Source organism: Homalodisca vitripennis, chromosome 3 (genome assembly GCF_021130785.1).
Source record: "Homalodisca vitripennis isolate AUS2020 chromosome 3, UT_GWSS_2.1, whole genome shotgun sequence".
In the NCBI taxonomy this organism is placed as follows: domain Eukaryota; kingdom Metazoa; phylum Arthropoda; class Insecta; order Hemiptera; family Cicadellidae; genus Homalodisca; species Homalodisca vitripennis.
In genome coordinates, this window is record NC_060209.1 from 32423484 (window position 1) to 32439200 (window position 15717).

General features: G+C 31.9%; 1 protein-coding gene across 1 annotated transcript; it reads right to left on the minus strand.

Moving 5' to 3' along the window:
- Positions 1–526: 526 nt before the first annotated feature.
- On the minus strand, positions 527–6725 carry LOC124356781 (PDZ and LIM domain protein Zasp-like; the record flags this gene model as incomplete). Its single annotated transcript, XM_046807981.1, has 4 exons — positions 527–641; positions 2666–2810; positions 5601–5781; positions 6475–6725. Coding segments are annotated over 4 exons (582 nt in total), but the record flags the coding sequence as incomplete, so codon positions are not given.
- Positions 6726–15717: the final 8992 nt, after the last annotated feature.

Consider the following 15717-nt stretch of genomic DNA (forward strand, 5'->3'; position numbering starts at 1 on the left):
TTTAAATACTACTGAAGCGTGAATTACATATTTCAATTAATAATGTAAAAGAGAACATCCATAACTGTTTAGAGTGAACGCTAGCCAACTGTCGGCCATACACGATAGCTCCAGGTTTTAACGCTTTTAACGTGAGGAAATAGATTAAAACTGTGTTATAAATAGAATTAATCTCAAACCATAAATGATACACTTCAGAAACCTAGATTTTTAATATCTTAATGATAATGTATTGTTAAAAATATGATTATCAATTAATACTAATTGTTTATAATTTATATTCAGTATAGATTTTCTTATAAGAAACTTTATATTGAATATAAATTATAAGTTTAGTATTAAAAGACGATAATTTTTTTCAATTCATTAGCACCGAGATGCTAAAATAAAAGTTTCTGAAGTGAAACAACTAGGATTTGAGATGTGTTCTTATTTACCCATAACTCAGTATTAAACATTAGCCCAATGTTAGAAAGGAACCTCCACGATCAGCAGCTGACTATCATTCCCTCTTACTTTCATAATGATTAATAACTTTACCTGGTTCTGGTTCCTTGGGTTCCTTATCAATTTCCTGTACCATCTTTAAAACTTCACTGTTGGTTGCGTTGTATGTCTTCTCATTCTTCATGAAGTTCACACTGAAAATAGACCAGTTTATTTTATGATTATAATAGTATGAAGATACACATTATTATATTAACCAACATTCAGAGGAATGTACAGTTGAGGAATGCTTTCACCAAAATTAAATTTATAATTTGGCTCTATATTGTAGAATACTTTAAAATTAACTTTTAAATACCTTATTACAGTGTATCATAAAATGTAATTACGGTACCAAAAATCTAACTTTTTCTATAATAAACTCTGTATTGAATATGAATAATAAACCATTACTACTAACACTAAAATCCAAGTTTTGTAAATGAAACATTTATAGATTTCGGATAATTAATATTTATAGGGAAGTTTTAAACTTAATTAGTCTCATGTTAAAAAGGAAGCCTCAGATGCGCAGCTGGCACCTAAATATTCTGTCCTTTTAATTACTAAAACAGTGACCAGAGAAACTACTATTTAATATGGATTCAAGCTAGTGATGGTAACTCGAATATTTTTTTTTTTAATAAAGTCTGTGTATTCACATATTCAAATACCTCAAAATGAATTCAAATAAATACAATTTCTCTAGAAAAATTAAATTAAAACCTACAGTATTCGTTCATTCGGACTAATAGTATTCAATATTTATTATCCAATAAATACTTGTATATGAATACGAATACAACTCTTGAATATTTTATTATCAATATGTATTCTTCTCAGAATATATATATATATATTTAAATTTCAATAAACATTGAATCGCAAAAAGTACTTGCTCTGCCCGGAGTCGAACCCGGATCTCTCACTTGCCGGGTGAATGTGCTACCATTACACCACAGAGCGCTTACTTTTTCCGATTCAATTATTCGTATTTGGCCGTATCTGTCACATATGCGTTTAAATAAGCAAACTAACATATGATCGGAAGACCAAATACCTGTCAAACGACTTGTGTTTACATTAAATTTGGTATAAATGCCAATTGCCTTATTTAATTTCAAATAAACATTGAATCGCAAAAAGTACTTGCTCCGCCGGGAGTCGAACCCGGATCTCTCACTTGCCGGGTGAATGTGCTACCATTACACCACAGAGCGCTTACTTTTTTTCCGATTCAATTATTTCGTATTTGGCCGTATCTGTTCACATATGCGTTTAAAATAAGCAAACTAAACATATGATCGGAAGACCAAATACCTGTCAAACGACTTGTGTTTACATTAAATTGTATAAATGCCAATTGCCTTATTTAATTTCAATTAAACATTGAATCGCAAAAAGTACTTGCTCCGCCGGGAGTCCGAACCCGGATCTCTCACTTGCCGGTGAATGTGCTACCATTGTATATATATATATATATATATATATATATATATATATATATATATATATATGGATTCTGAAAAGAATAGTTTAAAGGGAGATTCATAATTTGGAATAAATATTACAAATTTTGAAACTTGAAAAAATGTATAAGGTTTCACAACTAATTAAATTAATTAATACATTTGTAAACAATAAAGACAAAATTAATCTTTCAAATGAGAAAGATCTTAATAAGACTTTAAAAATTTAAGCCTCACCTCCAAAATCCCATTTTGGGGAAACAGGCAAAGTTGTAACAATGAATAAAAAATTAACTTTTATTTCCTAGAAAGGTGTATCGAGTTCCATCCCTCCATCTTTATCCATGACAAACTAAACAGAGCGTATCCATACTCTTAACTCACACTGTATAATCGCTAACTGAGATTGGGATTTGTCTTAAAATAAAGCCAGTGCCATGTAACATCATGAGTCTGTTTTTTTTTTTTAGAAAGGGACAATTTTAAAAACTTTTAAAACTAAGACAATAAATGGAGTTAACATACACCAAATTTACAAATTTAGTACAGTGTAACTACTTATAAAAATTCAATCTGGAAATCCTAAAATTGTCACAAGCATTCTATGAGATGTAAAACAAAAATATATGTTTTCAATATCTATTAGATCAAGCTCATTAATTTATAAGGTATAAGATTTGTCGTTATTGCTATCGTAAAGTGATACTGACCCAAGTACTCCGCCCCGCCCGCCAACACCTCAGCCTGGGCCGACAACGTCTCGGCAATGGTCTGCTCGCTGTACAGGCCCACGGGATTGTTGTACTGCTTGGACGTGATAGACTTGACACTGCCCTGGTCACCCACACCATTCAGCTGGACCGTTGTAACAGGTTAGGAGCGGTACACAACCATAACACCACTTTCAGCAATGCAATTTAGAATTCCTTCACTTCGATCCCAGCAGACATATGTTTGTTTGTAAGTTATATGTGTTTTTATGTGTAACTTCAGTGGTAGTTATGAACAAAATTTTTATTTCATTTTCCAATGCCATGTTGATTTGTAAACTGTGCAACTGGATAAAAATAATATATTTACAGTGTCTAGATTTAAAAAAAATTATATATAAGGATATAGTCAATTGCTGTATTAGGGTGTAAAGTTTGTGTTAATTGTTCTAATAGATATTTAACAATATATTTTAATCCGGATTTGATATAATCAGGGGGATTATCCCTGAGAGGATTTAGGGACCTGGAGTATATGCCTGTTTGAGAGTCCCAATTCCAAATGTTTTTTTAATCACAATAAAATAAATACAATTTTTTTTTAACTTAGTTCAACTAAATAAACAAATATTTCTTGGTATTATTAAAAAAGCAAAAATAAAAAAATGTGTACAAAAATGTTTTATTTTCCACTAATATTATAAAAGCAATAAATTTAAATCATTCAAAGCTATTGGTAGTATATTTATGTTGAGAAAACTCATACATTTTCATAGGTTTTTAGAGGCCCTGTGGGGCACCAGAGAGTTCTGCCCCATTACTCCCCCCTCCACTCAGCGGCACTGATAATTGTTATTATCATCATATTTTTCTAAAAAAATAGCTATTTTTATTTAGCTTTTCAAAAGTTGTCCTTAATGCCATATATGAATATATTTAAAGTAATATTATCTTAGTTTGAGCAATACAGATGTTTTACTGTTTTTAATCTCAGAAATTTATTTCGAGTTTTCGTTACATGTCAAAAAATTAGAGATAGTTGTATTATACTCTTTGTAATAATACTCAAATTAAAATTACAATTTAATGAATTAAGCTGTTCTGTTTAAGCATTTGAATAATATCATATCGCACAGTAACAATTTTTGACTGTGTTTTTGGTTGTTTTAATAATTATTTAATAGTGATCCATTCCCCTCTCATATTTAATAACAGTTTTGTAAAAATAGTAAAAAAAGTCTTTAAAATATTTAAAAAAAAAACACTGTTGTATTTAAAAATATTTATTTTAGTTTATAACCTTTGATGAGAAAAGAATAAATTTCGGAATAAAGTGAAATAAGTAGACGTTCTCAAGTACTTAAATCTCCCCAAAATTATGAATTTAATAAACATTTTAAAAGAGTAAATTTAACCTTAATTTGATGGCAAAACAAATATATATATATATATATATATATATATATATATATATGTGAAAAGAGGTGTCTTCTGGGAATAATAATGCCAAAAAGATTGGGTATAAATTAAATATAAAATAAACATTCCATTGATTTCTTGATTATTTTTTGAAACTTCGGTGTACCGCTCCTGTTTCATGCACAAGCCAGGCAGAACTTCACTCGGCAATGGAAGGCACCAAGCATACATTCTTTTATTTTTAATTAATGAGTTATATATTTTAGTGTTGCATTATACTCCAAACAATGAAAAGGTTATTAAGATATTCATGATAGAATTGCGTATAGTTATATTGTGAACTCCAAAGCCAATCAGATCAAACAAAAAATTGTGCACGAATCAAAATTAAAAGTTTTAAAAAACCAAATTAGTATTTTAATTGTTGTAACGTTTATGTAAGCATTATAATGTGTGTAGTAATATGTAAACACGTATATTTTAAAATAACATTTCTATACTTTCTAAATTTAAATGATCTGTTAAAAAGTAAAAATTAAATATCCTTTACGTAGAATAAACTAGTTTCTGTACAGTTTATAAATTGTTACTATCATTTTATGTTGTAAGATATGTAGGTGAAATGTTATTTTGATGTTTGTATTAAAAAAAATAACACACTCTAGAAATGAATACTTAACTTTAATGAAGTTTTATTCAAATGATATACAAATATTTCAGATGTATCAACAATTGAACAACACAAGTTTCATTGAGAACATGGAATAATATTCTAATTGTGAAGGTTAATTAGTACTATGATAATTATCAATTTTCTTAACAAACATAGTCTAACCATGATTTTTAAATTAAAATTACAGCAACATACAATAAATTTAGAGTGATGTGCAGCTTTTGAATTTAAGAAAAAACAAAATGCGCTTTATCAAATAGATCCAACATTAATAACAATATTTCAAAAAAGAAGACATATTGAAAGCTCTAACTCAGGAAAATTAATTAAATTATTAAAAAAATAAAATAAAAGTTATGTTTTTAATAGCTAACATAAATATATAAATAAACACCATAATGAGTTGTAATCACCAATGATTATTAAAAAAGTTTTGTGTTTATTATTGAAAAGTATTGGTTCCAAACGTTATAGATGAAATTTGAAGAAAAAAAACTCTGCAAACAAGAGAAAACCATCAAGAGATGTACACAAAAGTACAAACTCTACTGGATCCCACACTCAGAGAAAATGCACTTGATTTCACTTTTATCTTTTTTGTACCAATATAGTTCATTTAGCATCCTCAAAATCAGTAGGTCCAACTTCCATAAAATATCCCGAGCCACCAGTCCAAAACTAATGTACTTCCATTGACGGCTCAATAACAAAACAATTTGCTATAATGTTGATGGAATCGATTCAGTTCGTGAATATTTTTATAGACTGCTCTCGTATTTCACACTGAATTGGCTTTCCGACCTGTGCTACTGAGTGAGTGATCCAGCATTGAGCAGTACATACCTGAGGTGCTGCAGAGAAAGGTCTGGCAGCTACATTGTGGCCGGTGCCTATGGCAGGGCTCGCTGGGCCTTTGTAGGCTAGGGAAGTCTTGGTAACAGGGGCAGGAGCTCCTCCCACAGGGGAGGGTGCAGGGACGTTCCCGACTGGCATGACGGAGGGCTTCCATGTTCCTCCAGGCCCTCTGGATTACAGTTTAAGGATAATAATTTATTACATATATTAGAAAAGTGTTCATAATAAAGATTATCTTCACCCTACCAAAAACATTCAATTGCCCTTGACTCTGCTGATGCCACTGAGTGAGTATTGCCAAAAATAGCTTCTCACTGTTATGAGTTCAGGCTTAATTAAATAAAGTGCCTCGGTAAAGTTTAAATGTTTGCAAGACATTTAACGAACCATTTGCTGAGCTTGCCAGGTATGAGACTATCCAAATATTTGACAAAACCAAAGACATACAAAGGAAATGGCAGAGTGCCAGTGGTGGAACTGAATTAGCAGATGATTACGACAATGTACCTCCTGGCAGCCTCATCGGTTGAGTCATCTCTTGATCAGCTGACAGGTTTAATGGAGACTTCTCACAAGGTCACTCGTCTCTCATTTCTAACTAGTGATACATAAAATTGATAATGCATGGACGCATATGTGATTGTGTAAAACAGTAACTGTAAAGTCTTTGAGATAAAAAATGAAAATGAAGTGCTGGTAAACATAATTACATAACGTAGTAAATTATAAAACAAAACTGTAAATACATTTTAAATGGCTGTATATTCTATTACTATTTTAGGATTCTCAAAATTAATATATGACAAAGGACTTTTGTTTTGAATTTTTCATAAATTAAAAAAGGGTGTACATCAAAACTAACCTGGAGACAACGACTTCAAAGGAGTTTCCAGCTTTGACTATTGCGTCCTGAGCATCCTTGTGCCTTAAGTTGTACACATCTTGTCCATTGACCTTGATGACAGCATCAGCCACCTGTAGCCCTGCCTTCTCTGCCAAACTGCCCCCATTCACCTGCAACAGAATGCCACTGTCAGTAAAGACATGTAATTGTTTTTTACCTAAAGTAAATACGGGTAAAAAATAAGTTGATATAAAACTAATTAAGGGCCTATTAGAATGCCATTGTGTTTAATACTGAATAAAGTATTATGGTAGCATACAAATCCTAATAGGATTTCATTATCGAATCTTCCTATTTTATACTTTGTATTAAATACAAAGAATAATATTATATACAAATTTTGTCCCTTCTACAAAGAATTAGATCAAATTTACTATTTATATTATGTAGATGTTAAAAACAGGATAATTTACCGTATAACAATTTTTCTTTCTGTGTAATATTTCAAATTGGCACTGAAAATTACGAAATAAGGCCACTTTTCAAAGCTTATGGAATATTAAAACAATTATATTTCCAAAAAAGGTTTTATTTAAATGTCACAAAACATTCAGATAAATCATAAATCATGATAAGTCAGTAGAGAAATTTGTCTACTGACTTTTACATGTTTAGTCCTTGACACTTCCATGTTCAAATGGAAACTGTTTGGATAGAATATTATGAGTAACATTTTTCTTTTAGTTTTTTCTTTTATCAGTTTTGGAGGTTCAATATTGAATAAATTTTGAAAGAACTAAATACCACCATGTACGTGAAAATGAAAATAACTCTAGATGTTCTAGAATATAAACAAACAACAGGGTAAATGAGCAAACTTAGGACACATTGTAGTAAATCAGTGTTGCAGGAGTTAAATAAAATGGCCTTGATGTGAAGCTAGATGCTCATCAATTGGAACCATATGGTTGAAATGGTAATATTACTACCATAATACTTTTACAGCTGCACTTGTGACAAAGAGGAGTGGTTTATGGCTAACATCAATTCTGCACAATAAGGATATCTTCACAAACATTGTTCTATAATTGGTAAAGTTTACATTTTGTAACTTTATTGAATGGGTGTATGATAGCATTTGTTATTCACTTAGCAAAGAACTGAAGTTTATAACAGTGTTAGGAATTTTTTAAGGGGAAATCCAGATTAAATATACACATACACATACATTTACACATTAAAAACACATTTAGTGATAATCATATAATTCTCTGTTCACTAACCAATGATACACCGAAATAATAGTAACAATAGTTAGTACAATAATAACAGAATAATTTTATAATTGTATTTAATGATATATGTTATCTTGTATAGCAATGCAGACTGAAGAATACTATAAAGTAAAATCAATCTTATTGTAGTCTCTGAAATATGAATTCGGTGGTTGAATTTCATCTGTACTATTTTTAGTATGTCATCTTTGTGATTTTAAATATCTTCTTATAACGTTTTGTTACAATATTCAGGTAGTGACTTTAATAAATAATTAATGAACATTGCAAAAAGAGATATGAAGAAAAACTTGGATGTTCAAAATTTAACAATCTGGACTATAAAATGGAAGCAACAGAATGTCATAGTGTCTTACATTATATGTGGGGTTTTTGAGCTAATCTAATACAAAGAATTCTAAGAGAGCAAAATACTACATAACAAAAAACAATATTACTATTATGTCATAGGCAAGAACATAGTCAAGAAAATATTGGGTGGGAGGTGTCAATACAACTGATATTTCCTCTTAAGTGAACAGAAAGTAAGGAAATTGCAGTCAACCGCTCATTCCCCAATTTGTTCCTTAAAAGAGTCATGGACCTTTTTTGATGTTGAAAACTATCTTTCAGCAGTAGGCCTACATGTGTACATTGAAAATTGGGGGGCCAGAACCCTTGAATCTCTTCACTGGCTACTTCCTTGGTTATAGGGTGCAGATACAAATCCTCAGATAATGTTTTACTAACCAGATTATTATAAATATAATGATCTGATAAGTAGACTTTAACTGTTCTTATCTCACAGAAAAGAGCAAAGAAAATATTATATACGTACAATATTATTATTAAACTGATTACTCTGCTATTTTCTCAATAAAACCTTGCTCTTCCAGTAGCATGCATTGACTTATTTATTTATTAGACACACGATATTGGTGTTAACAAAAAGACTTTTATTAATTTACAACACTGGAGTAAATAAAGGACTAGTAATAGTCACCATAGGGAGATAAAACTATCGAAGGATTAAGTGATAAACCTTTAGTTAGGGTAGTACTAGGGTAGTACTAAAGTACTCCTCTGCCAGACCAGATGATGTTAATGGTCCTGTTAGAAGTCAATGCATCGTAGTGTGCCAATAGCTTGCTTCAGTTCATCACAACAGGTCACAATCAATTGCATGTATTTCGTCCTGTCTGCACCGATGCCAACTTGGCCCCTACGAGACCCATTTAACTGCCTTTTCCCATCTCACATAACTAACTCTCACACAATAAATAGACATTAGTTTCTAGCTGTCTTACAAAACAAAAATTAAGATGAAGCACAAAAACTAATCATGAGGACCAGAAGTGTGTGTTGTATTCTGTCTCTTTAGAGAAGGGATTATGAGGATAGTTGGAGGCTAAGACTGACTAACATATTTTTTTCCTTACTTGTTAATTGGCTGAGCTTTAGCGAAGCCTATCACTCATGGGGCTGCAAAAATTTCATTTCTGTAGACCCATAAGACCAATGTAAAAAATTTGCTAATGCTCAGCCAAATATCATGACGTGACAAGCACCATTATCAAACTCAGCATTGCTCATATAGAAATAAAGCTTCATAGAAACTTTGAAGCCTGCAGGTCGGTTTGTTTTCAAAATATCACAAAGATAGACAAGCAGAAATGAAATTTTTTAGCCCCAAGAGTGCTGAGTACTAATCTTCGTTAAGGCTCAGCTAATAGCATGCAATACAGAATTGAAAAAAAGTAGTAAGAGGTAGCAACAACCACATAAGATTAGATAAGGCAACAAAATTTCACATTACTTTTTGTATTGTAAGAATACATCAGAAATCATAATGTTATATACTAGCCATATATACATGTAATATATTGAATTTCTAAATGCAGAAAAGGTTTTTTTTTTTGCTCAACATCTGCTTTATAGTTTGCTCTTAATTCGGAAAATCATCACTTACTTTTTTGTTAAAAACTTAAAGTACCGTAGTTTTACTTAATATGTGTTAAAATAATGAACATGTTTTCTAACTCAACAAAATTTGCCCTATTTGCAATTTAATAAACATTAGAGGTTTCAAACATTAATATTGTCACACTCACCTGCACTTCACTTAAGTGACCGCCACAACAGTCTAAATACTTGTTGGAGAAAAACCAATTTTTTAGCAAAATTTGTACACAAACACGTTTTTGTAAAATAAAATGCACACAAAGTTGATAATCCAGGAGCTAAGAGCTAACTGGAATTGCATAAAGCATAAAATCTAGTTCTTGATTAAATCAAAAGAGGAATTTATTTTTAAAAGAAAGTTAATATCAGCCATGCTAATTTTGGTGGCAATCTAAATGGAAGAGTTTAAAAAGGCTTCAAAATACCAAATGATAATTATTTCCTCCAGGATATATATGTTTTTTTAGCCTGACATACTTCATAACAATTGTCATTCATGTAAATAAAGGTTAAATCAGGTAAATCATATGAAGATCCTCGGTTTCGCTAATAATTTACCAAACAAAGCACAGATGTGATCAATCTTTTCCTGGAATTTCCTCTATATGAAAACGATATCATTTTTAATGGTTTTGTGCATATACAAAAACAATCGGTCTTATCTTCAAAAGATTATGATGATCAATGCATACTTTAACAAAATGTTGAAACTTAATATCACTGTTTTCCTAAGTTAAAGAATCCAAGAATATTAAGGTTTACGATTATGAAGTTGATGAATAGCTTATAAGTCAATTTTAAAATCACAATATAAAACCATGTGAAATATTTTATATGAAACTGCAACTTCAAATTTATCCATATGTGGAAACATTTTAACCCTGTGAAGAATGTGCAGGAGATGTAAAGATTCTAGACATTGCAACAACATTCACACATTTACAGCCCAGTGTAAGCATTATTGCAGCAATAGCTGTGGCTAGTAGTGTTGTTTGTCTGATGGCAGTGCACATTGGCAAAGGCAACACTTCAGATATAAGAGTCTACAGTAAAGCTGTCCAGAAAGTCGAGCCAATGTCATTGTGTCAAACCTGCGCTACACAGAACCACACTGCTATTGTTTCATAGTGTCATTTGTCACACTACATTGTTACAATAATTAATCATATATACAACACTAGTTGTGTCATAATTGAGTAAAAAAAATAGAATTAAAACTGTACATTGAGTAGCTAGTGAAGCTTAGTTAATTTAAAAAATGAAAGTGGGTTTGGATGGATTTTAAAGCCAGTTTATGTGAGTTTCATTGAACTTTAATTTGTTTGACTAGTGAGAAACCCTATTGGAATGACAATAATGTTTGTGAATGAATGTATTTGCCAAAGAGGAACCAATATTGTTGTTGGCAATCATCATTAGATTAGATAAAGCTAATGTTAACAGCTCTGCAAATGTGCTACACACATTAATATAAATACATTCTGGAGTTTGATCTGTGGTGTTATATTTAAATCAGTATCTGCATTCAGTAATGTGGGTTCCTTTAAAAAAATATTGTATAAAAAAATAAATACAAAAATGTGTGATATACTGTAGTTTAAAGACACGTTCATAAAATAACTATTGATAACATTTGAAATCCCTATTTTAATTATTGTTTATTACCATTTTAAACATTACATTTTACAATTACAACTTAACTCATTACAATTTTGAGAATTCCAGTAGTTGACTTTGTGTGGATGCTTACTTTGGGAAAAGCACCTTCAATAAACCTATTCCTCTTTAACTGCAACACGTAACAGTGATTTTCTAGCAGTCACAAAAGTTGAAGGATCTATTTGCAATCTATTCTAGACTGATGGAATACAGTTTAGTATGCTTTGGAAATAAGGTAAAGAACGGAAATAGGTTGACGAAGACCCACGAGTTTCGCTAGAAAATTAAACATTACACATGTTTAAAGTATTTGATTGGATATGTTCGATAAAATATTTCAGTAAAAATAAAGAGAAAATTACTATTATTTTTCTAACCTTTGATTCCAATGTCAGTGGCGTATCCAGGTTTTTATTTTGGGAGATCCAAATCCATCATTTCATATTTTATAGGAGAGAGTGTATAAACAGATCTCTCTTTTATAATGTAATGTATTAAGTATAAGTTTATTCAGAATGGTTGTGGAAGTACATAGGTTTACAGCTGCTTTACTATTATTTTTCTAACCTTTGATTCCAATGTCAGTGGCGTATCCAGGTTTTTATTTTGGGAGATCCAAATCCATCATTTCATATTTTATAGGAGAGAGTGTATAAACAGATCTCTCTTTTATAATGTAATGTATTAAGTATAAGTTTATTCAGAATGGTTGTGGAAGTACATAGGTTTACAGCTGCTTTACTATTATTTTTCTAACCTTTGATTCCAATGTCAGTGGCGTATCCAGGTTTTTATTTTGGGAGATCCAAATCCATCATTTCATATTTATATTTTATAAACAGATCTCTCTTTTTTATATAATGTATTAAGGATAAGTTTATTCAGAATGGTTGTGGAAGTTCATAGGTTTACAGTATGATAAATGAGTAAATATGTCTTCCTCATTGTCTGCTTAATAGTGTGGATGGCCATGTTTATGTCTACTAAGTTGAATGCATAACAAGTAAAAAGAATATTTATCTGAATTCCATAGATTGGCAGAGATAATCATTTTTGGAAATATTGTTATATTGAGTTATACCTAACCTTTATTGTATGCCTATTAAACAATCAGCCAATAATAACATTAGATTTAAACCAACGTTTAATTTTATGTTCACAGAATTATATGATTTCGTATCAACATGCATATTACAACATGTATAACAGAAATGGGAGTTCTCAGCAAATAAGTAAAGTATTATTCTAAATTGCATTTCAACTAATCTAATAATTATAGTTACCAAGTCCCGATCAAGAATTTTTCAGGGAATTTTTATCCGGTCTTAGAATAGTGGAATGAATAACTAACGTAAATAATAATGATGTACAAGTCTGCTGCCATACGTAATAATTACGGTCTGTACTATTCCAGAGTCCACTAGTAGAGAATTTTAGAGCATGCATATTGTGCATGATATCACGTATGCACGTGCTGCATTTGATGCAACATTTTACCTTGGAAAGTGATGGCTTTGGTTGAGGTTAAGTACGAAGACAGGATGTCATAATACGGTCACGGTAGTGTTCAACAATACATACACGCTTACCTCAACATAACCGCAAACGACAGAATGTGGTCTGTAACAATTCCATTGTTGTAGCTGGAAGAAAACTTGTACAGAGAAATAATCGGCTGAAGCCCGGTAGTTAGTTGGAAAATAAAGGGAGGCTACTTAAGAGTTTTAAGGCATAATAAGGCGGGCATTCTATGGCGATACAAACAGAATTATACTGATAATTGGTGTTACATTATTCGAGTAATTCATGCTTTTCATTGCTATTTTTAACCTCATATACCGATAACATTGTATATAGTGCAAGATATTACAGAGTGCAGAACTCTTCGCTATACTTCATGTTAGTATTATACTATAAGGTACGCAGATAATCATCACGATATGCTTAAAATAGCTTTAAACACGAAATATTTCAGGATGAATATGTGAGTAATGGATATGAAAAAAACTATCTGAGGTTAAAAATCGTACTCTTTGTAGGCCTACGTTCCAATTTTAAGAGACCTTACATATAACGCCTGATTACTCTCCCCAGTATATTTTTAACCTCTATTAATGACTTTATAAATCCGTCTATAACGTAAAATTACTAAGATTTCTTGTCAAACGTGGTTTTTTTAGTTAAGCGTTTTAACTTAAAACACGTTTAGATATTTTGTAGAATAACCAGCAATAGTATGAAAAAACAATAGGAAAGGATACGTATAAGTCGAGCGTACCTTAGTACCTTTGCTTTTTATTGTTTGAATGTAGGAGGTTCCTCAGATGCGGAGACGACGCCATCATTGCCAGTGATCAGTGTAATAGTCATAAAAACACTGAATCAATGGCAATACTGTCTCAGAGAGTATAGTGTGTATCCACAAACACGTATGGTTGTTTTTTTTAACAAAGCTAATAATGGTGCCAGTGGCAAAGTTGCTGAAATTTTTCTGCTTTTAGCCGTCTGTTAAACCCTTGCTGAGCCTTTCTTACCAACCCCCCTCGCAAGTGTCTTTGAGAATATGGCTATCCCTAATGTACCCCACATGAGATTTTAATACATCAAGTTTGTTAATTGGTCGATAATTTGAAGACCTCTCATGCCCATGAGAATATCAATAATGTACTCTACACAGAAGTTTAATACATCAAGTTTGTCAATTGGTCGATAATTTGATGCTTTCTCATGTCTCTTAGAATATACCCATCTATAATGTAGCCTGCATAGGATATGAATGCATCAAGTTTGTTAATTGGTCGACAGTTTGAAGTCTTCTCATGTCTATGAGAATATCAATAATGTACCATACATAGAATTTTAATACATCAAGTTTGTTAATTGCTCGATAATTTGAAGCCCTCTCATGACTCTGAGAATATGGCTATCTATATATAATGTATCCTACACAGGATTCGAATGCATCAAGTTTGTTAATTAGTCGACAGTTTGAAACCCTCTCGTGTCTCTGAGAATATGACTATCCATAATGTACAATACCCAGGATTCGAATGCATCAAACTTGATAACTGATTGATAGTTTGAAGTACTCTCTTATCTTAAGATTATAGCTATCTATAATGCACCACATTAAAGATTCGAATGCATCAAATTTGTTAATTGGTCGATAATTTGAAGCCCTCTCGTGTCTCTGAGAATATGACTATCCATAATGTACACTACCCAGGATTCGAATGCATCAAACTTGATAACTGATTGATAGTTTGAAGTACTCTCTTATCTTAAGATTATAGCTATCTATAATGCACCACATTAAAGATTCGAATGCATCAAATTTGTTAATTGGTCGATAATTTGAAGCCCTCTCGTGTCTCTGAGAATATGAATGTATCATCGAATGCATACCGTACTCTCTTATCTTAAGATAGCTATCTATAATGCACCACGATTCGAATGCATCAAACTTGATAATAACGAATATGATGTACACTATATGCATTTGATAACTGATTGATAGTTTGAAGTACTCTCTTATCTTAAGATTATAGCTATCTATAATGCACCACATTAAAGATTCGAATGCATCAAATTTGTTAATTGGTCGATAATTTGAAGCCCCCTCATGTCTCTGAGAATATGCCTATCCATAATATACCCGATATAGGATTTGAATGCATCAGATTTGTTAATTGGTTGATAATTTGTAGTCGTCCCATGTATCTGAGAATGTGGCTACCATAATAGACCCTACATAGGATTTGAATGCATCAAGTTTGTCAATTGGTTGATAATTTGCAGCCTTCTCAGGCCTATGAGAATATCAATAATGTACTCTACATAGAATTTAAATGCATCAAATTTGTTAATTGTTCGAAAGTTTGAAGCCCCCTTATGTCTCTGAGAATATGGCTATCCATAATGTACCCCACATAGAATTCGAATGCATCAAGTTTGTTAATTGGTCGACAGTTTGAAGTTGTGGTCTCGATGTCGGTGTCGGTTGCTCGCAATGTTTCCGCAATGTCAGTGGCCGTACAGTATTTCAGCATGACGTCACTCGCCATGTAAGGCGCCGGGCAGGCCGCCAGCGTCGTGGCGCGGCGTCGCGGCGGATAAAATGTCTGTGCGCGCATGCGCCACCCGCCACAGCGCCCTCTCCCGTGTCAACATGCGGGTAATTAATTTTACGGTCGTTACGTACGTGAAATCTCCTCACACTCCAGATACTTGGGTATTCATTGTAGAGAAAATGTCCTACAGCATTTTGGAGCTTTTGGCTTGAATTTCATTCAATGGGAAAGCCTAAGTATACATTTGCTGTGCCTAAGTACTCGCACGGAAGCAGTGTGATATTTATTACTTGATT